Source organism: Hyposmocoma kahamanoa, unplaced genomic scaffold (assembly GCF_003589595.1).
Source record: "Hyposmocoma kahamanoa isolate Upper Pololo Valley unplaced genomic scaffold, ASM358959v1 237, whole genome shotgun sequence".
Taxonomy (NCBI): domain Eukaryota; kingdom Metazoa; phylum Arthropoda; class Insecta; order Lepidoptera; family Cosmopterigidae; genus Hyposmocoma; species Hyposmocoma kahamanoa.
Window position 1 is genome coordinate 1,049,013 of NW_020653754.1, and position 26,945 is coordinate 1,075,957.

General features: G+C 36.8%; 1 protein-coding gene across 1 annotated transcript in view; it reads right to left on the reverse strand.

Moving 5' to 3' along the window:
* Window positions 1–26,945, reverse strand: part of LOC113228706 (neuropeptides capa receptor-like) — a 144,017-nt gene that overhangs the window by 84,727 nt on the left and 32,345 nt on the right. Inside the window, 2 exon segments of the mRNA XM_026462064.1 lie at window positions 10,869–10,969; window positions 26,681–26,822. Coding sequence (XP_026317849.1) covers window positions 10,869–10,969; window positions 26,681–26,822 — 243 coding nt within the window.

The window sequence follows — 26,945 nt, forward strand, 5'->3', positions numbered from 1 at the left end:
CATTATATTATATTATTCATCACTTTTTCCAACAATATTCATTAGAATAGCATCATAAAATCGTATTTGAAAAATGGTAGTCCAAAAGAGAGGTTATTTTTCATCTATACTTCTATGACTTGTCTATGGTTACATAGTGCTGTACGAAAAAAACATTTGGTTCATTCAATTAAAGTTTTTGTAATCGATTAGTAAATCGAAAATTTCAATCGCAATCGAACGGGTACCTAAGTATAAGGATTTGAAGGAGGATTAAAAATTAGATTTCGGAAATTTTAAATACATGCTTTCATAGGTTATGTATGTTCATTATTTTCATGTAAGGAAAACTGCTAGTATGACTCAATTGAAGAAATCGATTCATTCAATTAATTAATCGATTTGCAGTTGGCATTACAATTGGCCATCACTAAACCGTCTATGGTCGGGTCAGTGACTTGTTTGTTTACTTTTTGTTTACAATGGATTGAAACGAAGTACTTATAGTAAATACTTTTAACCCTCGACTTCCGATTTAAACCCGGTATTAAAAAGCGCCGGGTTGCAACCCGGGCGGTTAGACACCGCTGGTAGCAAAGACTGCAATTCAATATGTTTATTGATCAATCATAAAAAACAAAAACATTTATTGAAGGTCAAATACTTTAGAGGATGGAAAAAAATAAAATGCGCACTTATTTTTTTAATACAAAACACGTTGGGCCGCCGCGTAGCTCTCTAGAAGATATTTACAACACCATTGACTTACAATTATATGGACGTCGGGTCCGCGCTAAAAAGTGTCCTAACTTATAGGGCGTTAACATCGTATACAGAGCGTCATTCACGCTTTAGTCTTTGTTTGTTTGACTGACAGCGAAGCAAGCAAAATTAGACAGTACTGCGATGACATTACAATTTAAATTCAACGTTTTAACTTTTTCATATTCCTTTACATGTCACTACGTTTAAATAGGTTGACTTGGGACATTTTTTTCGTGGTTTTTGTATTAGACCCGTCGTCCATTTATTTGTAAGTCAATGTACAACACTGTCTAAGGAACACGTCTTCTTGGGTATTATAAAATATATATCGCAGTGCTATTACAATGTTGTTGTAACTCCAAATATGTGAAATTATATACTATTGCTGAACGCATAAATAATTTTATAGCTACACGTCAATAAAATCATCATTAGAATATTGTCGGTCGTTCTCGGACTAAAGCTCACAATCTAATTTCCGTGGCAATTTTTATTATTTAAACATTCGATTTTTTTCTCGTGCAATATTATTTACCATTCGAGTACTGTATCGTGAAATATTATTTAATAACTACACACACGATAATATATTTCAATATTTCAATAATAACAATTGCCACGGAAATTAGGTAGTGAACATTAGTTCGAGAATGACCATTGTAAGAAACAATCAAAAGTTTAACTCGAAACGGGAAAACTTTTTGTGAACTAGTTCTGGACAAAACCGTCCTTACTAAAAAATAAAAAAATATTTTTCCCCTTTTATTTTTAAATACATTTGGCAAGTAGGAAATTTTTTATTTATCTTAAAATAAAACTAACCTACACATAAATTTTAATAATCTTTCACGGGAAGTGAGTATTTTGTTATAACATCGATTCTGAAAAAATACACTTTTTAAGTTAATACAATATTGTATTAACTGCGCAATATACATATATGTTAGACCAATTCATATTCAATTTTATTTTATCACAAGCCAATATATCCATATTTTGTTAGTAATATTGATCCAATTAGCTAAGTTCGTTAAAACGCAGCCGAAAACTACACTAGTTACACACCAAATAACATATTAATTTTATTGAATTCTATGATATTTTTATCACATATTTTTTGTGAAATGACTCCATTATTTTATTATTAATATCGTCATGAGTTATTCGAAATGTATGCGTTGTTCGACCTTTGCCTCAATATTAATAAGTTAATTATATTATGTATGCAGCAAACAAGCATATGGCCCGCCTGATGGAAAGCGATCACCGTCGCCTATGAACACCTGCAACACCAGGAGCGTCACGAGCGCGTTGCCAACCCTTTAGGACCCTTCTCAAACCCTTTTTGAAGGACTCCATGTATTATTCCATCGCGTATATAACCAGAAATAGAGACGAAATAACGGCCATATATTCCTGGTAACACATTAGCGATACAGCTCTTATAAATATCAATTCTCGTTTGCATTGATATATAGACAGGCCAACTACTGACCTGTGTGTACGTCTCCGTATATTCCAGAAAATATTCTGTATTTATTGTAATAAAGATAATATCTCTAACAATGCCGTGCTTCTATTCTGTGGTGTGGGAAAAACAGCAAAACATCTAACTACAAAACAAACATTTTTACAATTTTCGTCCGTTATAGCAAAGCTCCAGTTAACTGGTCGACTTGAAGCGAAACAGTTGACGACAACCATTGACGACACCCGTCAGTTGTTTCGAATTCGGGCTGGCCAATCGGAGCGCAGTTGTCACAGTAATGATATGGCAGAATAGTTTCAAACAAATTAATTGACATTTCGCCTCTATTTCTGGTTATATACTCGATGTATTTATTATTCCTACGGGAAAACTCCGACAGGAAGTTCATTCTACAACCTAATTGTACGTGGGAGGAAGGTCCTTTGAAATCGTACAGTACGAGATCGACCCGGTTCCAGAGTGTGAGGATGAACTCCCTGCTGTTGGCGAGTGGTGCAATATTAATTATGCCGTATTATAGTAATAAAAACTTGCAAAAATTACTCAAGTAAAGTGCAAGAGAGAGAGAGAGAAAACATTATGGTGTTATTATATTTCCAGTTAGTATATTGCGTTATTATCAACGGTCGGAAAAAGGTGTTCCACATATATAGATTCATGTATATATTGTATATACCTAGCTACAAGAAGTGACATAGAGTTGTAAAGACCACCAACTATATTACTTAATACATTTTTCGAATTCCGGATTTCCGGAAATAGTTTTACTGAATCGTAGGACCACACTACTGACCTAGGAAGTCGAAGTTGGGTTTTAAAGTTTTTCTTATGGTACCATGTAAAAAAATGCAGTAGATAACTGACCTCCTACCAAAGCAGAGAATAAAAAAGTAAGGAGAATGGTGTCTCTCCTAGATTTAGTACCGCACTGCGCCCCGCACACTAACGGTCACATTGACGGAACGGCAACAAGGCTGTCGGTTATCTACTGCATTTTTTACATGGCCCCATTAGAATTCTTTAAAATCCAACTTCGACTACCTAGGTCAGTAGTTTGTCCTACGATTCAATAAAACCATTTCCGGAAATCGAAAAATAATTAAGTAATATTTGGTGGTTTTAACAACTCTATGTCGCTCCATTTATGTTTACATATGTATCTATATAATTGGAACACCTTATCATTTAAAAGTGTTATTTGTAAACTTTTATAACACAATTAAAAAGCAGGGCTCGTTTGATCCTCTAAAATCAAAATTTAAATTTTATAAGCTTTTAGAATTCACACCTCAAAGGGGTCATATAAGCTACGGTATGTTCTCTAACAAAACAAAATCGTGTCCATACAACGAGGGTCGAGTAGTCGTGTTTGAAGCCCTTTTTGTGTCTGTATCTCGAATACATATCGTTGGATTGGATGAACAGGGTATTAACTCAAAAATTTGGACGCTTTACTTTAAAATACAGTCCTATTAAAAAAAATTAAGATCTTTCTAATGAACCGGGTCTTATAACGAATGGACGTGAAATGGCGCGGGAGGCAGGATAGTATCTCTGAACTTTTTGCACCTTTTGGCCCCAAACATTAGGTAACACAGTCGTATTTAATATTACACACGACGCTGTAGTTGTCAAAACGTTCGTTGAATAGGGTAATAAAACTAAAACATGGCATGTGCTCATTATATTTATTTCAAAAACGATGATGATTATTTCAAGGTAATACTTATACCTTTTTTGGGATATATTTTTCATTGAATTGTTATGGTAATCTATAATATAGAGTAATTGTCTGCGATACTACTATGTTCCTCAAAGCTTTATCGAATTGATGTGACTGCCTCTGTGGCCGAATGGTTACCATGCTGGACTGCCACGCCGAGGTCCCGGATTCGATTCCCGGACTGGGAGAAATACTTGGCGGCAGAAATAGGCAAGGCGGCAGTACCCAGGACGAATTCTTTCACAGGAAACTCTAATGCTACCAAAATCTTGCATTATATTACGCATCTTAAACCAAATAAATGTTGATTATATTTGCATAAAAATATTTATTTCAATTCCGAAAAACGATACCCCTAATACTAATATTATATATAATTATAATTTTCCCTGAAAACAAGTTCGGAAAAGCAGACAAATTCGCTTCTGGCCTCGAACGTCGCTTCCGCAGCACGCTCGCTGCGCTCGCTCTGCTCGTTGTACTTTTTCACGTTCTAACCTAACCTACTGAATGGGAGCCGCAACCAAGATTTGACATATGTAAATACGTTTAGTTTCTTTTAAACCACCAAGGAATCTAGTGTCTATAAATAATAATTTTATCGAAATTAAGATTCAGCATTGTAAACTATATTAAGGAAAACAACACTCCCTCCGCAACTCCGGCTTTTAAATTACACTTCTAGCGTCGAACAGACAAGTATCATTGCGAGTCGGAGTTAAACGTATTATTTACAAAAGGTGACATTAAACCGCGTAAACACTATCTAAATTGTCAATATATTAAATTATTGCTATATAATAAGAGCTTTATATAACAAAAAGTTCTTATAAAATGTGAATATTATATCAAACAAGAATTATGTGAAGTTTAGTTATAGGAAGTGAGATTAGTCCAAATAAAAATTATATTAAATGAACGGCATAATGTTTTGAAATTAATTTATTTGATTTGCGTACAAGTGAGGCGCACCCCATATAAAAGGAGTCAGATAGGCAAATTCCCTTGTGAACCGTTCACAGTATGGTCATATTATTCGAGGTCAGGTCAATTGGACGTAGTTAAACAAAAAGGATCCAATGCACGTCCAGTTACTTTCGAGATATGGCAGTTTGAAGCTTAAAAGTGTTTCTCACTGCTGTTTTAATTTCAAAACTTATAATGTCATGTAACTCCAGAGATATTTATTTATGTTTATATGTTGGATTGTTTTGCTGATCTAAGAGGTTAGACTTTAGGAACCGTTTGGTACACATAACTATTCTTTTGATAATTTTGTGGATTGGACCCTTTTTGCCTAACTACGTCCAATTATTTTAACTGCTTATTTGGCTCCATGTGTAGACGATCATATTTGTTAGCAACTGCATTCTTGTCGTACATCAATTTCTGCTGCCAAGTAGAAATGTGAGCATTATTGCGTTCCAGATTTGACGGGAAAGGGCTGGTGAAATTACATGGCGCATGGGACTTGTCAACCTGTCTCAGGGTGACGGGTCAGTGTCAGTGCGTCTCTGTTCTTTGCGATTTAAATCTCTGAATGGCACTGCAACTGCTGTGGACAGGCGTGTCACCACTAGGCGCACGATTTGGTTTCATAAAAAAAAAACAAACACCCAATAGCGAATACGAACAGACATTTCAAGTGCTGCCTTAACGTATTTGACCTCTTTGACGTGCTTTAAGAAACTGACAAGCGGTACGGTAACGAGTTTTTGGCGTTTGCTGTATTTGTCGAAACAAAAAACAAATACTCTGGCTCACATGCTATCTACATTAGATTGTTTGCCAAATATATGAAATACACAAACACTAATAGCATAGAAGGGCACGACGACGTTCGTTCGTCCACTTTGTCCAATACACCTAATCGGGTTAATGACACCGAGAATGATACAGCAATGATATTGAAGGAAATATATTTTACTGTCGAGAATATATTTTGTGAGATATATAAATTAACGGTAGAATGAATCGATGGAAATTACAGTTAACCAAACTGTCATCGGAAGAATGGATAATGTTTATCTGAGGCAGGAAATAAAATGGGCAAAGAAAATCAATGAAATAAATTTTAATTTGAATTTGACTGCGGAACAAAAAGCAGTATTAACTTATGGTGCCGAAACCTGGGTGCTAACAAAAGACATGATTAACATATTACAGGTAGCCCCGAAGGCATTAGAAAGGAAACTGGTTGGGCATTACACTCAAAGATCGCAAAACAAATGTATGGTTCAAGTAGGAAAGCAGAGTCGCAGATGTCACAAAACGCGTAACGCACTTTAAGTGGCGGTGGGTTGGTCACGTTGCCCGAAAGCATGGCTCATATTGTAAGACGGTGCTCAAATGGCAACCTTAGGAAGAATAACGCCCCAGAGGAAGATGCAGATGCATTGGAAGGACGATGCAAAGAAAGTGGCAGGGCAGAAACTGAAGGAGACCTACACCTATATGGTTGAGAACGGCTAGAAAGAAAAAGAAGCTATAAATTTAAGAGTCCCAATTCGCAAGGCGGGCCTGGAAATCATTAAGTAAGTAAACGTTTGTTTAAATAATACAGAGTAGTTTTTTATATAACTTTTAACAAGGAATCCAATATTTTTTCCTTTTCTCGAGTCAGTATTTTTCGTCTATTAAAAAAGTTCTATAGTCTTTAATAATTGCCAATTAGGAAATTAACGAGATTTGAAGCCAGTGTAAAAACTTGACGGGAAGCGACCATCTGTGAAAACAAATTAGTAACATTGACCTACCGACAAATGGACTACGAGTATAGTACAAAAACCACGAAAAAAATGTTCAACCTTTGCCTATAGAAACGAATATATGTCACTACATGCAAAGAAATATAAAAAAAAACATTTAATTTAAATTAGTGACATCATTGCTGTACTGCTTAATTTTGCTTGCTACAATTTAAAAGCCTAAAATTTGTAAGTCAATGCCTAAAATTGATTTTATTCCACTCGAAATTTAATAAAATGCACCATATTTAGCTTCTAGTGAAAACTACTTGAACACAAAAGTAATGGAGAAGCCTTTACTGTCAAAATTAATTTATATATAACATTATGTTGAATTGTATACAAATTCACTTAATGAAATTAATAATAAAGGATTATGCAGATATACGCATACAAATATTATAATATGAAAATACTAGTGTCTCTCTATTTGTTAGTTACGACGTGCTATATGTGTCGATGTTTCGAAAATCTAGATTCCAATTACACGTAAAATCAATAAATCGCACTCAAAGCACTCAAAGTCACTCGAAGGCACACAAAGGCACTCATAGGCACTCAATGGCACTCGTAGGCACTCAAAGGCACTCGCAGGCACTCAAAGGCACTATCAAAGGCCTCAGGCAGTCTCCGATTGGGGCGATCTTGTCAAATTTAATGCTACCAAAATGCAGGCGTGTCTAGTCTCCACGGAGTCCCTTTGAACTGACTCCGACTTTTCGTGATATATCCATACCGATAGCCGACCGTCTCCAGCTTCGTGGAATGGACCTGTCATCCAATCTGAACTTCGGCGGATACATTGAATCCATGGCCAAAAATGCAGCCAGGTAGCTTGGCATCCTTTCCAGGGTGAGGCGTTACTTCACACCGGGACAGTTGCTTCAGCTGTATTAAGCACAAGACCGGTCGTATATGGAGTACTGCTGCCACCTTTGAGATGGCTCTGTTACATACCAACTGGCCACCATGGATTCAATGGACAAGCGTACCAAGAGGCTTATAGGTGCCTCGGAATTAGTAGAGGCGAAGCCGCAGAGCCTTGAATACCGCCGTAAAGTTGCCGGTGTTTTATAGGATATATCACGGAGAGTATGCGATGGAATTACACGATTTAATTCCGCCTTCCCCTTTCCGTCATCGGGGGACTAGGCGTAGGCTTGGATTCCACCCCTATGTCGTGGATATTCCAAAGATTCGCACGAAGTGTTACGCTTCCACATTTATATGGCGAACGGCTATGGAGTGGAATTCCCTGCCTACAGACTTCTTCCCTGAACGTTATAACTTGGACCTTTTCAAGGCGAGAGTGGATAGGCATTGTTTAGGTGTGCATGCTTCATCGTCGACCTCATTATCAGTTTTCATCAGGTGAGAAGGAGGTCAAATGCACACTTACATTTGAATAAAAAAAGGCACTCAAACGCGCCTCAACATCCTCAGATGTTGTTTTACATAGATTAGTTAGAGATTGCACATTGCGTAACTTTATTTATTAACTTGCAGAATTACAACTTTTAGCACGTTCATTGTTACTTAGTATTAAGCTTCATTGTAGTAATACTCGACGTTCTTCTTGTACCAACTTCAGACTATACAATAAACTAGCTCCCGTAAGACTGCCTTACTTTTCCTTAAGTCCCGCACGCCTTGCTACTTCGCAAAAAATAATAATAATCCGGAAAAATAGTAATAATCCGGAAAAATAGTTTCATTTCCTAAATAAATATGCTCTTGACTGTACTCGTTTTACATACCAAATAGTATCAAACTTCGTTAACATGGAGCGCGTTCGCGGGAATGTTGCCTTTTAACACAAATCGGATTTGATGCGCAAATGTGTAAACTGTCTTACCCTTGTCAGCTAGACATAAGCGTTTTCATTTTGTCGCACCTTAAGTAATAGCTAGGATATAACGAGCAGTGAGAGAAGTCGTAAGAAGAGGAATTACACGACGAGATAAATAACACCGTATTACACAAGTTTAGAGTGTGAAAGAGTCCGTCCAGGTAAGTACTGCCACCTTACCTATGTCCAACGTCATGTGAGCATTACCGTGTTTCGTTCTTGAAGAGTAATGGTGCTCGTGAAATCACAGTCACAAGAGACTTGTCAACTTAAACTAACTACCTAGCTACTAACAACTACTAACCTACTTCTTAATGAGAAAAAAACAAATCGTGTGAAATTTACATTACCCAATGTTAGAGAGACGGTTACAAACATTGTATTTAGAAACGAAAGATTGAATCTTGTGGATATAGTTGTATTTCTAGGTATAACGTTAGGTGCTAAATTGCAATGGGGTCCCCATATAAGTAAGTTACGCTGTTATATAAGTAGTGTACGCGATTAAAAAAATAAGGAAACTTTCAGACGTCGAAACCGCTAGATTGGTTTACTTCAGCTACTTTCACAGTCTAATGCGGCATTTTGCTTTGGGGTAATGCCGCCGATATCAATAGAATCTTTGTCCTGCAGAAACGTGCAGTTAGAGCAATTTACAATCTGGGCCTCAAAGTATCTTTGAGAGATAAGTTTAAGGAAATTAACATTCTTACACTAACCTCACAGTACATTTATGAAAATGTAATTTATGTTAAAAGGAGTAGTAACTTCTTTATGAAAAATAGTGACAGACATAACATTAATATGAGGAATAGAAATAAACTAGCTTTTCTTGATAGTCGTCTTCACAAAGTCAAAAAATCATTTAGGGGGCAATGTATACGCTTCTATAACAAGATTCCGGTTGATATACAAAATTTGCCTTTCACGAGGTTTAAAACTATAGTGAAACAAAAACTTTAAACTAAAGGTTATTTTATACAACTTCTGCGTACTTGGATGACAAAAATCCGTGGTAGTAACCCGTTTAGCTCATGGAGGTAGTCTCGATCTCTGATGTTTCAAATAAAAAAAATAATTGTAAATGTTATTTACAAAGAGCAACCCCTAGAGTTTCTTGCTCATACTTCTCAGGGGAATCTGCCTTACAAATGAGCGGTAGAGTTTAACCATTGTGACGATTTCAAGTGTAATAATGCTTACCTATGAAATAAAGATTATTTTGAATTTGAATTTGAAAACATGAGACTACTCTCAGAGTGACGGGCGCAGTGGCAGTGCCCCTCAGATCTTTTCGTTTTAAAGCTCTGGTACTGCAACTGTTATGGACAGGCGTGTCGCTTAACACCAGGCGCGCGACTTATTCGTCCTGCCACATGGTATAATTTCTTGTATTAACAATTATAACCAACTAGTGGTGTAATTTCACAAAAATATATAAAAATCATGGTAGCAAAATATCATGATATTCAATAATAAAATTCAATGTTACAATGTAATAGGTACACGTAGCGAGAGAGGGTGAAGAAAGACGCTTGGAGTCTCCAAATGCACAACGGCTTTTATTGACGTACTTGTGTGATCGACATAGGAGATGTAATCACTCCTCACTTTTCGTTTGGGTCGAAATTTTTTTGCATAGAGTATTCGATCGATCGAACCAAAAAGACAAGCAATCGATTAACGAGTCAACGGATCAACAGATCAATGAGTCTATCAATCATTCATCCTAATTGCTCCGTAGCGTAGTGTCCATTACATGGTAATTTTGTAAGTTTACTGTATTTTTCGGTATGTTGTGATTATTTATGAGTGCACTAGCTAATATTAAAATATTAATGAATAATAAATTAGTAATTTTGAATGCTCATGAGTTTTTTGTTATATATTTTTGTTTTATAAGTGTTACTTTTCCTACAATGAAATTTTAGTGTCCTAAGTATGGTTTATCAATGATGCATTTAACTTAATACACAATACCCATCAGCCGGAAAAAAATAAAAGCTAATTGCATAATTTGACACTTTTAAACTCCATATGGAAGTATCGTGAACCAGTGACCCGATCACATTCCGCATGAGTCATTATCGACCCGGGTTATCAAAAATGATCGCCCGACACAGGTGTAATAAAAATCCTTTTGCAACTTATTTATAAATGGTAATTTATTTAACACTTTGATAGCCCGTTCAATTTTGATCCCAACGCCATCTAGCGGCAAGGCGAGGTTACTAATATTTCTCGAACGTATGTGGTGTTGCAACAATATAATATTGCTAAATTCCAGTACAAGGTATTAGAAATCATTATACGTACCCAGCATCCGTATGATGGCCTTTCTCGACTTGGCCTGTCTGGTCTCGCCGTGCACTTGGCCGTTTAATAGTCCTTTAGTCTTCTCCATCGCTCGCGTTGATCTGAAACAAGATAATATTTTACCATAATTTTTCCGTTTCAACTTATAATATATAATAATAATAACGCATAATCTACTCATTGCCCCATAGATTACAGATACACACATAGATTTTACTACTTGTAGAGCTCCTTGTGAAAGCGTTTGTCCAGGGAAGTATTGCCCCTTACCTATTTCTGCCGCCAAGCAATAATAAGCATTACTACTGTGTTCCGGTTTTGAAAGGTAAAGGTGCTGGTGAAATTACAGTCATGGAGACTTGTCAACTTATGTCTCGTGACGTGAACTTTGCGACTTAATACTCTGAATGGCACTGCAACTGTTATGGACAGGCGTGTAGCTTACCATCAGGCGCACGACTTGTTCGTCCCGTCATTTGACACTGTTAAAAAAACCTACAAATTACATCCAAATTCACGAGAGAAACGAGGGCAGGCCATAGAAATATTTCGGAAATCGAACCCGGGACCTCTGCGTGGCAGTGCAACATGGTAACAGAGGTCCTGGGTTCGATTACCAGACCGGGACAAATATGTATATGGCCTACAGTTATTTCTCTCGTAAGTTTGAGTGTAATTTGTGGTTGTCTATGTGTGTGTGTTGCGTTGCGTTACTTATTAGTTACAATGCCTGGCATTGTAAGCTTTTCCGTTCCTTTTTTTTTCATTTATAGTATATTTGTACCTATCTGAATACTAGAGAGCAAGAGTAGGGGAAACCGGGGCTGGTATTCCCGGGGTAAGTTATTCTCACAGCAATAACTTTGCAAGGAAAATATGTAGCAATACATGTGAAGCGCGTCGTTAAAGCGTCATGCGTCTTGCCGGCAGCCATTTCAGTAACTCCGACGACGACGTGTGGCTATGTGCGTGAAGCTGTCAAAGTATCACGTAAGTAATTTTTTCTTGTTTAAATTTTTTGGTCTGTCTTTGTTTATTATGCTTTCTAACTTTTCCAAATTGTGTGACATTAGTAAGGAATGTTATTGTTTGAGTATTTTTTTTATTGATTCTATTACTTTGCCGGTATGTCAGTCTTCGTACAAAAACGTAATTTGGGGCCATAAATTCCTCTCTCGAGGGGCTGGTTGTTCCTAGGAACAACTTCCCCAATTGACCGGCATTCATACTTTAAATTTTTATGACCATTTTTCTTTGATTTAAGGATGCCAAACTACAAACAGGCTCATGTCAAATATTTAGACAAGATGATAGAGTCACTTATGTGTGTCTCAACTATGATTCAGATGAAGAAATGAGCGATGAATAATATTATTGATGAATAAGAATGTGGGTGGTTTTTTTTAAGTTAGTTGTGCATAATATAAACATTACATACATACAATTATAAATAGGTGGTTTTATTTAAGAAAATCTTTGTTATTCTGTCATAACCTAGGCGAAACAATTTGCCTTAAAGGCGGAACAACGCGCCCCAAAGCGGGGCTGAATGTTCCTCTCCGAAATTTGTCAAAAATTAAAAAAAAAACTATTGAGAAAAAGACTATTGAGATATTAGTAGAAGTGACTATACTATTACAAAAAGCGATAAACATTTGTTCAATATTTCCACATGTTGAAAATCAAATCCTTCATTTTCAGTATAAAACTGCAAGTTATTTGAAGATCGGACGTGCAGCCCCGCTCTCCCCTACCAAAAATAACCACGAAAGCATTAAATCTATAAACTCAACTTCTCTACGCTCTACGCTATAGCTACATCGCTACATCTATGCTCACCCTTCTGCTGCTATGATCATGTTTCGCATTGTGTCTCCAATAAATGATCTCTACAATACGGATTGCCTACACTTACGAGTATAATCGAATGTAACAAAAGTGTTGTGTTATATGAGCGAAAGGAGATTTAATGTAGGTTATAAGGCAAATTGCCCGCCCTGGGCCTTGAACTCAAGATTAATGACAGTGATAGAGCGATATGGCCTAAAGTAAGCGGTGTAATAATATTGTTTGATTTGAAATGTTCTTATGGCGGTTGTACCGTTTTCCCTTTTGTAGGAAAGTGTGTTCTTGTGATGTCAGTTTGTCCTATAGCCAACTGCTTCTGAAGAATAATTGCCAGGTTTTGTTGCAATCGGTTAGTGGCCCATAAACCGCATTCATTTCCTAATTTGCCACCCTTAGAGGTGGAATATTTTCTTCAAATTTGAAAGGGACTACTAAAGAGGTACCCCCTTTCCCACAAAAAAGAATCATCGAAATTGATTCATAAATGTTGTAGTAATTGTGTAACATACATACACGAAAATACAGTCGAATTGATGACCCTCTTTTTTTAAGTCGTTTAAAGATTCGTCGTCTCTGTTCAAGGGGGTGACAGCGGATTTTCAAAACAGTTCATAGTGTGCGTACTTTGGCAAGACGTTAACCCTCGAAAGACGCTGATGCGGGGGGTCTCTCGGTTGTATACCGAATGACGATAACTTATTGTTTCCACATATTAAGCATCATAGCAAAGTCGGTATGTAAAAACTCGTGTCATATTAAAAAGTGTGAGAAAATTATTATTATTTCGTAGCCTTTAAAAAAAGGGCGTGACCTTCAAAATGCACTTCCGCAAATATTAATAATAAGAAAAAAAAGCCATTTTCTTTACTTACATGATATTTAACTTACTTCATTAAATAAGTTTCTTAATAATATAAAATAAATAATATAAAAATCTCCTCCCGATAAATTCGGAATAAAGAATAACGGGTGTGTCCTCTGACCCCCAACGCACCAATGCAACTGTCACGTATTCCACCGCATTTGTCGGAGACCACTCGGACGTCTGCTGAAAGTTGTACAAGATACGAGAAATCCACCTCTAAGGTCAGTGTAGTCTAGTTCAGTTGTTCACCACTCCTTTTACCTGTCGATCCGTCCCTCTCCAGACATTCCTTTCCATACAGTCCACTTCTCTTCTTAAAAGCGTCACAACGAACGATCAATCTATTAACCCGCTCGTATGAGGCGAGTACAGTCATATAGTTTGACTTCCGCGCTGGTACAATCGTTAAAAAAATATTTCTGCCCAAAAAAACTTTTTCTTTTAGCTTAGAATTCAGACAAAATTATATAAAAGTCAAGAATTTAAAAAGGATCTCACGTTTTTGCTCCACGTGCTCGAAACGGAAGCAAATACCTAGATGAAAAATAATCGTACTAGATAGTAAAAGGAAACAGGAAACTAAGGAATTTGAAGGCAAAAAGCGAACGGAAAAGTTGTAACGTAAAAGGAAAACGGTGGTAAATATGATTTTTTGTTTTTTTATGTAAAGTAGGAGGCAAACAATAAGACGAGCGAGAGGAGGCTGTCTATGCCTTGTCAGCCTTTAAAAGCCTTGTTTACTTGCTTTATGAAAAACCCCATGCCATTGCGCAAAGATACGAACTCTGTCCATCTTCCAAGTTCGACTTCATGTCTATTTTTTCATTAGGTAGACTATCTCATCTGTTTGACAATTAGAATAATAAAAAAAAATTAGATAATACTCAGCTAAAAAGCAATTACTCGATAGTATAGTATTATTTTTATGATGCCAAGTGGCGCCTGTTCATAACAGTTGCAGTGCCACTCAGAGCTTTCAATTGCAAAGATCTGAGGGGCACTGCCACCGCGCCCGTCACCTTGTGCGACATAAATTCACGACTCAATCAATTTCACGAGTGGGTGATAAATCTTTCATAGATTTGTCATAGAACACGACGCAAGCACATAGAAAAATTCGTAAGGTCCGTTGGTTCGTGCCGTGGCTTAGTTGGTATAGCGTCTGGCAAGGTATGCAAGAAGACGTCGATTCGAATCCGACCGGATCGAAGGAATTTTTTCTGAGTGTTCAATATTTGTATTAATAATTATAACAAACTAGTGGAGTAATTTCACAAAAAAGAATTGAATATCAATTCAATAAAAATTTAACAAATAGTATAGCTATTAAAAAAAAAGAAGTTCACAGTAACAAAATACGTAGTTATACTGTGCCTATTAATTAACTTGTTTCTTCAGACTGCACCAATTCTGCCGCCAAGCAGTCATGTGATCATTACTGCATTCCGGTTTTGAAGGGCAAGGGTGACGGGCGCAGTGGCAGGGCCCCTTCAGGTCTTTGCGATTCTAAAATTCTAAGGGGCACTGACTTGTTCATTTCATTACTTGGTATAATAAAATAAGTCTCAATAAATCACTTCACTACGTATAACACATATAAATCGAAACATGCTACGACATGTAGTCAAGATGACATTGATAAATGGTCATCTGTCAGTGGAAATCACTTAAAGGATATATATTTAGATCGCTTATTTCCAGTTCTCATCACTGACTTTGTCCAAACTGGCATGGGAAAAAAACCATATGTTACCAGGTGGTGACAAATGGCATAAAAAGATCTCTTGTTACCACTGGCGTCAAATGGGATTTAAAATATCCCAGTAGTTGCCAGTGGAATAAAAAATCCCAATTAATGTTTGTTAATTGCCGCCATCGAAAGGGAATAAAATAAAATTCGAGTTTAATGATAAAAATATAGATCTTATTAAAATAAAAATCAGTCCTCAGTCCTTCAGATATTTCTGGTACTCGATTTGGACTGTCATACCAGTTATGATTGTGGGATACCAAAAGAAAAATTTGTAAAATAGTATGTTTTTGCTTTTTAAACAATTAACAAAAAACACGAAGTTGACTTTTTATGAAGTTGATTTATTGAGCACCGCCATAAAGCCGTCAGCTTAAAAAGGCAACAATGAATAAAAAAAACTTAAAACCTAATATACTTAAATATTAAAAATTAATTCGTATAAAAACCTTAACAACAAAAGCCCACCATATTTTGTATCTTGTCTTTTCGCCTTTTTATTCTCTTTCTCGCTTGCACACTCTTTCCCTCTCATTTCGCGTTTGGACTCGTTCACTCATTGTTTATAATATTATAGTACTGCATGCGTTCAGATACTAGTAACCCCATTTTTTTTTAAGTGAATGGATTTGCCCTTGCCAGTGGGCAAGGCAGTGTACCTAACTCTGGAACGAAGATAGAGTCTACAATGGAACGAACACGGTCTGAAGGTGCCTATTCAGTCGCACCTTAACACGTTAGTCGCCGGCTAGAATTTTCAAAATTGTTCAAAAAAAGACATTAACTGTTTTTGGTCTTACATAACATAAGACCAAAATATTCGGGATATTTCGTTATTTGGCTCTATTTTGGAATTCTATTTAGTGTTAAATAGAATTCCTGAATAATATAGAATAGAATAGTTAAATATTATGTCAAGGCCGCACCGGTCACAATGCCGGGCAAAGTACGTACACGTAATGTTCAATCAATGTTTACCTAAAACTCACGCACGTCTGTGTTTTAGATTGAAATTTCAAAGTATTCATTTATTGCTTGCTTTTTAACTTTTGAATTAAATTTAGAATAAAAGTAAATTTTTTGATTCGAAATAATATATCTGGAAAAATAGGTTTGCCATCAAAAATCCTAAAAACCAAGTAGCAACAGAAGTTCGTTAGGGCCGCGCCGGACATGTTATATGGCTAAATGCGTAACCACATGCGGCGTGAACGAGCATTTCAAAGTTAAGTACGACCACACACGGCCCAAATAGATAGATGACCTGCCAGTCATTTTAACCCTCCACGGCGATGAACGCGTTAAAGATACTAGATAAAAGATGACAAAAAGCGCGTAATACGCCTGGAGGGAACACCAATTATATGAATGATATCCCGCCATTAGTCTGGATGTCCGATGATAAAAGGGGGTGAGCGGAGTGAGCTAATGGAGCTCATGGGCGCACTAACCGAAGTATATTCTGTAGAAAACCAACGGACAGGCAATTTTGCACCGGTGACATAAACTATGAAGATTATATTTTTTATTTTATGACATCAAGCGGCGGGACGAACAAGTCGTGTGCCAGGTGGTGAGCGACACGCCTTTCCATAACAGTTGCAGTACCACTCAGAGCTTTGAATCCCAGAGATCTGAAGGGCACTGCCACCGCGCCCGTCACCCTGAGACATAAGTTGAAAAGTCCCATGTGCCTGTAATTTCACCAGCACCCTCCCTTCAAAACTGGAACACAGTAAAGCTCACATTACTTACTCATTGGCGGCAGAAATAGGTAAGGGGGCAGTACTTCCCTGGACGAACTCTTTCACAAGGAGCTCTACTGCTACTAAAAATCGGGTCCAGGTAGAAAACTAACTTTTCATATTGTCTCGGGTCTGAATGTTTGTGGTACCGTTGTTGATTCCAATTTCCATAACACAAGTACTTTACCCACTTACTTTGGGACCAGAGCAACGTATGTGATGGTGTCTAATAAGTCCCTTAAGTTACTTTATTATTATTTAGTATATTTGTTTTTTTCTAACTTTAAGCTTTGTACTAACTATACGGCCAGAATGACGCCAGTATACGCATGCTTTTTGGACCTTTCTAAGGCATTCGATTTAGTGTCATATACCTTGTGGCGAAAACTGCATTGTGATACCAAAGTGTCCAAAGACGTTGTGTCTATGCTGGGATATTGGTACAGCAATCAGAAGAATACTGTCAAGTGGGCCGGTACGCACTCGGAAGTATACAGGTTGGAATGTGGGGTGAGACAGGGAGGGTTGAGTTCACCGCGCCTTTTCAATCTGTATAGGAACCGTCTCATCGGAGGGCTCAGTGGCACTGGCATCGGTTGCCATATTGATGGAGTCTGTATAAATAATATCAGCTATGCTGATGATATGGTGCTACTGAGCCCTTCGATTAGCGCCCTCCGTAGAATGTTGCGTATATGTGAGTTGTATGCAGAGACCCGTGGACTTAGGTACAACGCAAAGAAGAGCGTGCTTATGATTTTCAAGGCAGGCACTAAATCGTATTCTGTTGTGCCTCCGGTTAAACTTGCTGACATTCCCTTACAAAAAGTGGAACGGTTTAAATATCAGGGACATTGGGTCACTGATGATCTAAACGATAATTATAAGGTTTGGCTTTTCAAAGCATATTGCCAGTCCTTCTACACGTGTAGCCTGTGGATCAACTTTACGCAGCGTGCATACGGCGCACTGCACGTACAATATAATAATGCTTTTAGGGTGCTATTTAAGTTGCCGCGTTACTGTAGTGCCTCCACTATGTTTGCTGAGCCTCGTACAGATTGCTTTTATTCAGTCATACGAAAGCGTTGTGCCTCACTCCTGAGTCGGCAACGAGGCAGCACGAATGGCATCCTTAGCACCCTTGCCGCTAGATGGGACTCTCCGATGGTGGGGCGCTGGGTGCAGCTGCACACGGCACCAAGCCGATAGCTGCGCCTCGAGCCTTTCTACATGGGAATCTCATTAATTAATAAATATTATTAAAATATACTTTCCCAGTTATTACTAACACAAATTTTTTAAGTTATTTTGTTACTAACACTATGGATTTATAGTCCGAAATAAATGGTTATTATTATTATTACCACAATTAAAACCAAATTGTTTCTTTTCGACATCTCTATCCCAAACATAGCAGTATCATGTACATATTTATTGTAACAGTTACTAAGACTGATGTAATCAGTAAGTTGCAATGCAATGAAACTCGTTTGGAAAACAAGTGCTTAATGTTAAGTACACTATTATAAGAGAAATTTCATTTTAGAAAGTCTGACTTCGATAGCAGGTAAAATATGTTGACATTAGAAATTTTCTGGAATATAATTTAAAGACAGACTTTAGGATAAATTCCTAAATTTCATTCCATAAAATTTACTTAAGACTTATTTACAGACTTAGATTTTCAGCGTATTTGTAGGTGAGATGAACGGTAGAAAAAACTGTGATAAATCAGTATTTATGCAGTCATAGGCGTATGGAATACAAAATAAGGAGTCGGTCATTATCGGTCAAGTATTCACTACCTTATTTCCGTGGCAATTTTTTTATTTAAATATTTAAGTATATTATCGTGTAATTATTAAATAATATTCCACGATGCAATACTCGAATATTAAATAATATTGCACGATAAAAAAATCGAATATTGTAGTCAGACGTAGTACGGGTGTGAGAGGAAACCAAACTTTCTTCCATATTGTACAAGTTTATTGCTACAGTCGGTGCAGCAGGTATTAACAATACAACAGTATAACGTGTGAGGTACAGCGGAAACGACTCCCCCTAGACAACACGTTACGAAAGTCCCATACACCGCCACCGTACCAAATAGGAAGCGACTCTGGGTGCAAGGTGCAACCGCTGGTGTAAAACTCTGAACTAGCGATACTGCGATATATACTAGCTATGATCTAAAGCGTTGTTCCAAATAAGGAAGCTGTACTAGATGCGCCACAAGGTAGTAATAGGCTGCGGGTAATCGGAGCGGGGGCTCCGTTCGCCAGTAAGTTTGGCAGCCGCAAGGAAGATGATGGGGCGGTGTGGGAGGGGAGGAGAAGGACGTAGATCCTCCTAGGTTCTGGGGGGGTTCCGGTGTGGAAAGTCGATCCCGGATATATCCCCACATTATGTTCGTATAGTGTACGGTTCACGGGTTCGATCCGTTTCATAATTAGAAAGAGCGGTAGCCACGTTGAGGCGACAGACGCTGGTTCGAATCCAGTTGGATACAATTTTTCTTTGTGTTTGTTCGATTATGTATATTGTAGCCTTACTTTCTCAAACTCGTGCCTTAAAGCACAAAGTTACTGAAATGCAAAAAATGGATTGTATATACAAATTCTGTAGAATGGTTTCACATCATATTTACTTCATATTCACCGAGACAGTCTGTCCTGAGTCGTCTGTGATTTTAACTGTTGTTCTCGCAGATCTTGGGCTCATGTCATGTTTACTCATGTCAAGGACTTTCCTTGTCATATGATCAGGCGGCCGTCGCATAACATGTCCGCACCACTTAAGTTGGCTCTCTAGCAACTTCAGTTTCTCTAGCAAAATCCGGGATAGGCCTGATTTTAAAAGTGATATGGCTGTTTTTGACAAATGGTCTTGTAACGCCGCCCGCCCATTTTAGCACTTTCATTTCCGCGCTGTATATTCCATTTTCTTGCAACTTTTCGAGAGGCCAACATTCAGCACCGTACATCATGGCTGATCGTACTAGTGTTGGGTAGGACATGAAATAAAAATGAATCTTAGGGAGTACCTCATTTGAAAAAATGAGGCGGTACAATATCCTACTTCAAATGAGGTGAGGTAGTGGTATGAATGTTTGCACCTATGCCAATGATAGTATCAATCAATTTGATAACTTAACTGTTATGATATAGTATAAATAAATACTAATTGTATTTAGTACTATGATAGCATGATCATATGATGTAAAATCAGCTAAAAAGCGGATAGTGCAGGACTAATCATTGTTGAATTCGAAGAAGTGTGACATGAGTGAGGCTGTGACATGAAGCTATGACATGAGGTGAGGTATGAGGTGGGACATTTGTATGACATGAGGTGTTGTGACAAACCACAGACCACATTAATATTAGTAATAGACTGGTTAGTGGGCGGGGTCCGCATTACCTAGCTTATCACCAAACGGGCATATGAGTGTCGACGGCGCGTCAGTCGTCGTTCAAATGTGATACGTGATTATTTTGTGGAAAAAATAGAAATATGCCGAATTGTGCCATTATATCATGTCGCGTAAGAAGCCAAAGTTTAAAAAATACTCCGGGAGTGATTTTATTTCATCGATAAGTACTAAAACTCCGTATTTTCTAATATTTTCAACAATACAATACTATAATTTCGAAACAAAACTCTCAATATACATTGGTTGTTAGCCATCGCCGCCGTCAAAAGAACAATTTTAATGACGCTCAATTAATTGCTTGCACTAGTGTCGTATTACACTTAGTACTGGGTCCGCGTGTTGTAATCAAATTATCGATATGTAGAAGCTCTGTGTTTAGAAACCCGGTTTTGATTTAGTTCAACTTTTTTTTTTATCATAGCTATACCAATGTGTACACATAAATTGTTTACAGTATTTAAAAGCTAACAATTTTGATTAGTTAAATGTTTGGTCCCAACACTCGCAATAGTTTTTTTTAAATTTTCAATTTAAGTAAAAACGATATATTAATGGAAAAAAAAGGAAATGTAGATAGAAGAGGTATCGATAATTTTACATTGCACGTAAGTTCGTTGCGTATCAAATGAAGACTTTATGAGATAGGAGATTTTCTTTCCCTTATCTACATCATTCCTATCTATCTTATATATTATATCTCTATATTAGTTTCCCGCCGGATCCTTTTTAAAGGAGAAAGTAGGCTGACGCAACAGGCAGCAAAAGCTGGGTACCTACTAAATGTAGCACCATTTGCTATAGGCATTTCATGACATCACATTAAATTATATACATGTGAATAACTACCGAAAAATTAAGAAATAAATCATTTGGTTAATCAGGTAACATATGACATCAAACTCAGAGTCGCATTCACAAATTATAGACCACATCTAAATGTGAAAACATATCTGAAGCATTGTCAGTTATTTTTCGTCAAGTTTTTATGAAACAAATGATTCGCTTCTTCGCCTTCGGAAGTAAGAATCTTCATTGTCTGGATAAGCTCGTCGCCGCTATAGGTGTAGTCATGTTCAGTCAGTTCAGAAAGAGGTAATTGTTGAACAAATATATCATATTTCAGGGAGAATAAAGATTTTTATGATGACTGTGTTTTAATATTTCAACCCTTCCAAAGATCGGATTGACTTGAAATCTAGTAGTATAATGAAAATACGACGACAATGGCGTGATTGTAGCATGTAACCACGTATACGCACACGCCTGCATAGCAAATATCAATTAATATTTGCGTGTAGTAAAACCTTATGCGTTTTTGGTAACAAATGTGTGCGCGTAAAAGTCAGCTACGCTAGTTCTCGAAGGAATTGCTTTAAATGCCGTTTCCATATACTTCGTGGTTAACCGTAATTATAGCAAGTATATAGCTATGCCTAGTTCAATATTCCGTTAATTGTGAAACATAATGTCGATATCAATTAAATGTTACATCCCTATCTGTAGATTGTCAACTTTTTACTTTTGTTCCAAGAAGTTTATGTTCACAGGTTTTTTAGCTTTTATGTGACTACTAATAACAATTACTAATATAAATTTGAATTGTAATTTTTTTGTAAGTTCATATATACACACACTGTATTTAGAATTATGTTTATGAAAAATATACAGAGGAGACATATTTTAAAGTTTTTCATTTTAATTCAATATAGATAATCAAATCCGGCTATTCTTGTTAAAATGTATGTGAATAAAAATTGATCTGAATACTAGTAGACTAACTGTCAAAATAAGAATAAAGAAGGCAATAACGCAATTAACGTAAAGTAATCATTAGAACGTCGTAACATTCACAATTCAGGAATTTTTAGCAAAATTTTATCTGCTTTCAAACTCAACAACAACTACGTAACTATTAAAATTTTTGTGAAAACTGGTAATCCTACAAAGGTCATTTTACTCCGTCTTCAAAAAAGACCGAATAGAGAGCATGATTTCCCAAAGTGGAAAGTCCTAGGGGCCTCGGAAGCAATTGAGGCGTTGATGCTGTCCAGAGAGTGCTACCGCAATTGAAAAAAATCCAGAATTATTTATATAAACTACACTAGCCCCCGTAGCATGGCTACGCATGATAGTCATTGTCATCATAGTGACGATAGTAGAAAATTGAAATAGGCGCGCGCTATTGGCTGTCTCAATCAGATCTAATTTAGATAGCCAACAGGGCGCGCTTATTTCTTTTTCATCGCGCGCGTCGGGACTATCATGCGTGGCCATTGTATACATATATATAAAATTTTTTACTTGTGGTTTTTTTGTGGTAAGTTAATTAAAAAAATATGTGTTTTCAATTCGTTTTCATGGTGGTGGTTTAGAGGATGGAAAAAAATAAGGGAATGGTGGGCGTTGAATTTTTTTTATTTTTCTTAAAAGTTCGCTTTACGTATTTCATTTTCAGAATGTACATATCTTCTACATACATACTACGTACATATCTCTAGCCAGCTGGTGGTAACTGTAAAGGTATCTCACAAGGTGAAGAAAATACTTTCATAGATTTCTCACAGATGGCGCTACGGCAAATAAGTCGTTAAAACCAAAAACAAAGATCCGATAACAAGCACATAGAAAAATTCGTGAGCTTCCCTGGTTCGTTCCGTGGCTTAGTGGCATAGCGTATGTCACGGTTTGCTAGGAGCCGTCGATTCGAATCCGGCCTGATCGAAGGATTTTTTCTCAATGTTCGATCTTTGTACTAATAACAAACTAGTGGTGTAATTTCACAAAAAAATAATTGAATATCACCGTGGTGAAACAACCTCATACAAACTTAATGTAGATATCTGTTCATATGTCATGTAAACCATTATGAATTATTCAAAAATACTTTGTGGAATGCAATACCTCAGTTGCATTCCACAGTTTGCATTTTTTAGTTTACTTAGAATAGAATTTGTATATTGTGCCGTATATTTTGCCTAGGTCACGTAATAAGAACGAAAAACATAATATTTATCGCGAATGTATTTGACATATATAATTACTCATAAAGAAATCATGACTAAAGTTCAATAATTTATTTGAATTATTTGAAAATGCCCTGGGATACCATAAAAGTGGAATCCAAACAAACGACGTAAGAGAAAAGGTAAACAAAGGGATGTGTTCGTCTTTGTTTTATAACACGGTGCTAGTTACCATTTTCATTAAAGAGATTAACATTCTTACACTAATGTCACAGTACATTTACGAATATGTTATTTATGTTAAGTTATTTATTTCTAAATTAATTCGTTTTAGTCATTGACTTACAACTACATGGACGTCGGGTCCGCGCTAAAAAGTGTCCGAACTTATAGGGCGTTAAAATCGTATACAGAGCGTCATTCACGCTCTAGTCTTCGTTTGTTCGACTGACAGCGAAGCAAGCAAAATTAGACAGTACTGCGATGACATTACAATTTAAATTCAACGTTTTAGCTTTTTCATATTCCTTGACATGTCACTACTTTTAAATTGGTTGACTTGGGACATTTTTTTCGTGGTTTTTGTATTAGACCCGTCGTCCATTTATTTGTAAGTCAATGGTTTTAGTCTTTAGTTTTAGCCTGTTTTCAGGATTTTCTATGATCGGATAAAGTAAAGCGATTAAAAAAATACAGAAACTTTCAGACATCGAAACCGCTAGATTGGTTTACTTCAGCTACTTTTACAGTCTAATGACATATGGCATTTTGCTTTGGAGTAATGAAGCCGATATCAATAGAATCTTTGTCTTGCAGAAACGTGCGGTTGGGGCAATTTACAATCTGTGCCCCAGTTGATAGTATCTTTGAGAGTTAAGTTTAAAGAAATTGACGTTCTTACATTAGCGTCACAGTACATTTACGAAAAGGTTATTTATACTAAGAAGAATAGTAATTTCTTTATAAAAAAATAGTGACAGACATAACATTGCTATGAGGAATAAAAATAAACGTGCTGTTCTTGACAGTCATCTTCATAAAGTCTCAAATTCATTTTAGGGGCAATGTATACGCTTCTACCTATAATAAGATTCCGCTTGATATTCAAAATTTACCATTTACGATCCTTAAAACTCTAGAGAAACCAAAACTTTATACTAAAGGGTATTATTATACAGCTTCTGCGTACTTGGATGACAAAAATCCGTGGTAGAGACCCGTTTAGCCCATTCAGGTGTTCTCGATCAAAGGTGTTTAAATTAAATATTGTAATGATAAATGTATTCAAAAGTATATTTACAAAGAGCAACCCCTAGCGATTCTTGTTAATTATCTGCCTTACGAATGAGCAGTAGAGTTTTCAAGTGTAATTTGCTTACCTATGATATAAAGATTATTTGACCTTTTCAACCTATTTCTGCCTAATATCGTTGGCGGAAAAGGGAGACACGAAATTTTACGTATACTCGTAATTCCATACTTATCACGAATTTAGATGGATAAAAGCTTTTTTAGACGAAAAAGTGGCAACTCCGCACAATGGATTCTCAGTACTAAGGATGACTTGCTACACAAGTAACGATACCATTGCTCTTTTGCGTGATCGTGTGGTTTCTAGAAGAGGTGATCACAATTGGCCGACGAGATCTTGTGATTTAACACATTTGGACTTTTTTATTTGGGGCTACGTGAAAGATAAGGTCTATGTCAATGGCCCACAATCGATTTAAGACCTCAAAGATGTACGAATTGGTGATGGCAAATTTCATGAAACGAATATGGTGCTGCAAGCGCATACCCTCCTCTTTAAAATTAAATAAACATCCGATAATTTCGCTTAAAAATACTCGCTTTTTTACACAGCAAAATGGAACTCCTTATTGGAAGACCCTTTACTAAGTGAGGGGAGCACAAAGATCTGAGGGGCACTGCCACTGCGCCCGACACCCAGTGATATTTATTGACAAATCCTTTGTGCATCAGCACACTTACCCTTCTAAACATGTTCTAAACCGAAACGCTGTAATGTTCACATTACTGCTTGGCGGCAGAAATAGGTAAGGTGGAAGTACTTCCCTGGACGAACTCATTCTCAAGAAGTTGTACTGTTACTACAAATTTAGTTAGTAGAGCGAGGAGGAGTATTAGGCTCGTACACAAATTAAAAATTAATCTTATAGAATTGATAATAATCATTTTAATATTTCTTAATTTTAGATATTTTTTTAATTTTTACCTGTGTGTAAATAGGTAACGCACACTGTAAAGTGTGCGTTCTTTCTTAGTAAGTTAGATTAGGTTAATATCTTTAAGTAAATATACATAGAACTTTAGAATAATAACGCATAGAAACCTAGTTCGCACACGCTAAGTGAGGCAAATTGAAGCGCGCCCAATGGGCCTACACGAGCGGACGGGCCTTCAATGCTCAAGGTCAACTTGCACCGCGAACAGATCAACAATTTAAGCTAAAAATGACGAAATGTGCGGTAAATGAGTGTAAAAATACGTCAGACAAACATAAAATAGATACTAACATCACATTCCACAAGGAAGTAACGCGTTTCAACTCGTATTTTTATATAAATTTTCACTAAAACCGAAAATTAACCTACTACTAAAACTAACCTACATGAATTTGATTTTTGCCTCACTTATGACAGTTCGTTTGATATGAAACTATCATTCTATGCGTTAAAATCTTATTCTTAAGCATAGAACAAGTTTACTACAAGAGCTAGGCAACAACAAATGATAGGGTCCCAGCGACAATCAAGAGAAAATAGAACGTTATATCAAATGTCAATCCTTAAGCCTTTGTAACCTTATTGTAGGAGTAGATTCAAGTTCCAAAAGAAAGTATCAAATACGTAAAAGAGTGTAGTATGCTAATATATAAAAATCATTTATTCCTAGAAAAAACACGTAATAATATGAACTTTTTGTTGTAAAGAGAATGATGGTGTGTCAACTTATGTCTCAGGGTGACGGGCGCAGTGGGAGTGCCCTTCTATTTAAAGCTCTGAGTAGCACTGCAACTATTATCGACAGGCGTGTCGCTTTCCACCGTGTAAAACATAAAAACTAACGCATTTGCATTTTCGCAACTTTCGAGTTCTTTTTTTTATCATATCTAGTGACGGGACGAGACTCGAGGTAAGATTAATTTAATAAATGCTGCATATGAACAAGAATTTCTCACCTGATATGCAATCCCATCCGGACGTAAAGGCAGAGGATGAGCAGCGCAGGCACGAAGAAGAAAAAAATGCTGCTCAACTCTAGCAGAGGTGACGGAGCCATGAGCGCGCAGAACGCTGACTCCAGGGACACGTTGCCAGAGTCTGAAAAAAAAGAGAATAAATGTATTAATAAAGCATGAGACTAGACATGTAATAATGGCGACTAGGCTGCATGGTATATGGACCTTTGCCTTTCCGCAACGAAAAAGAATAGAAGAGAAGCAT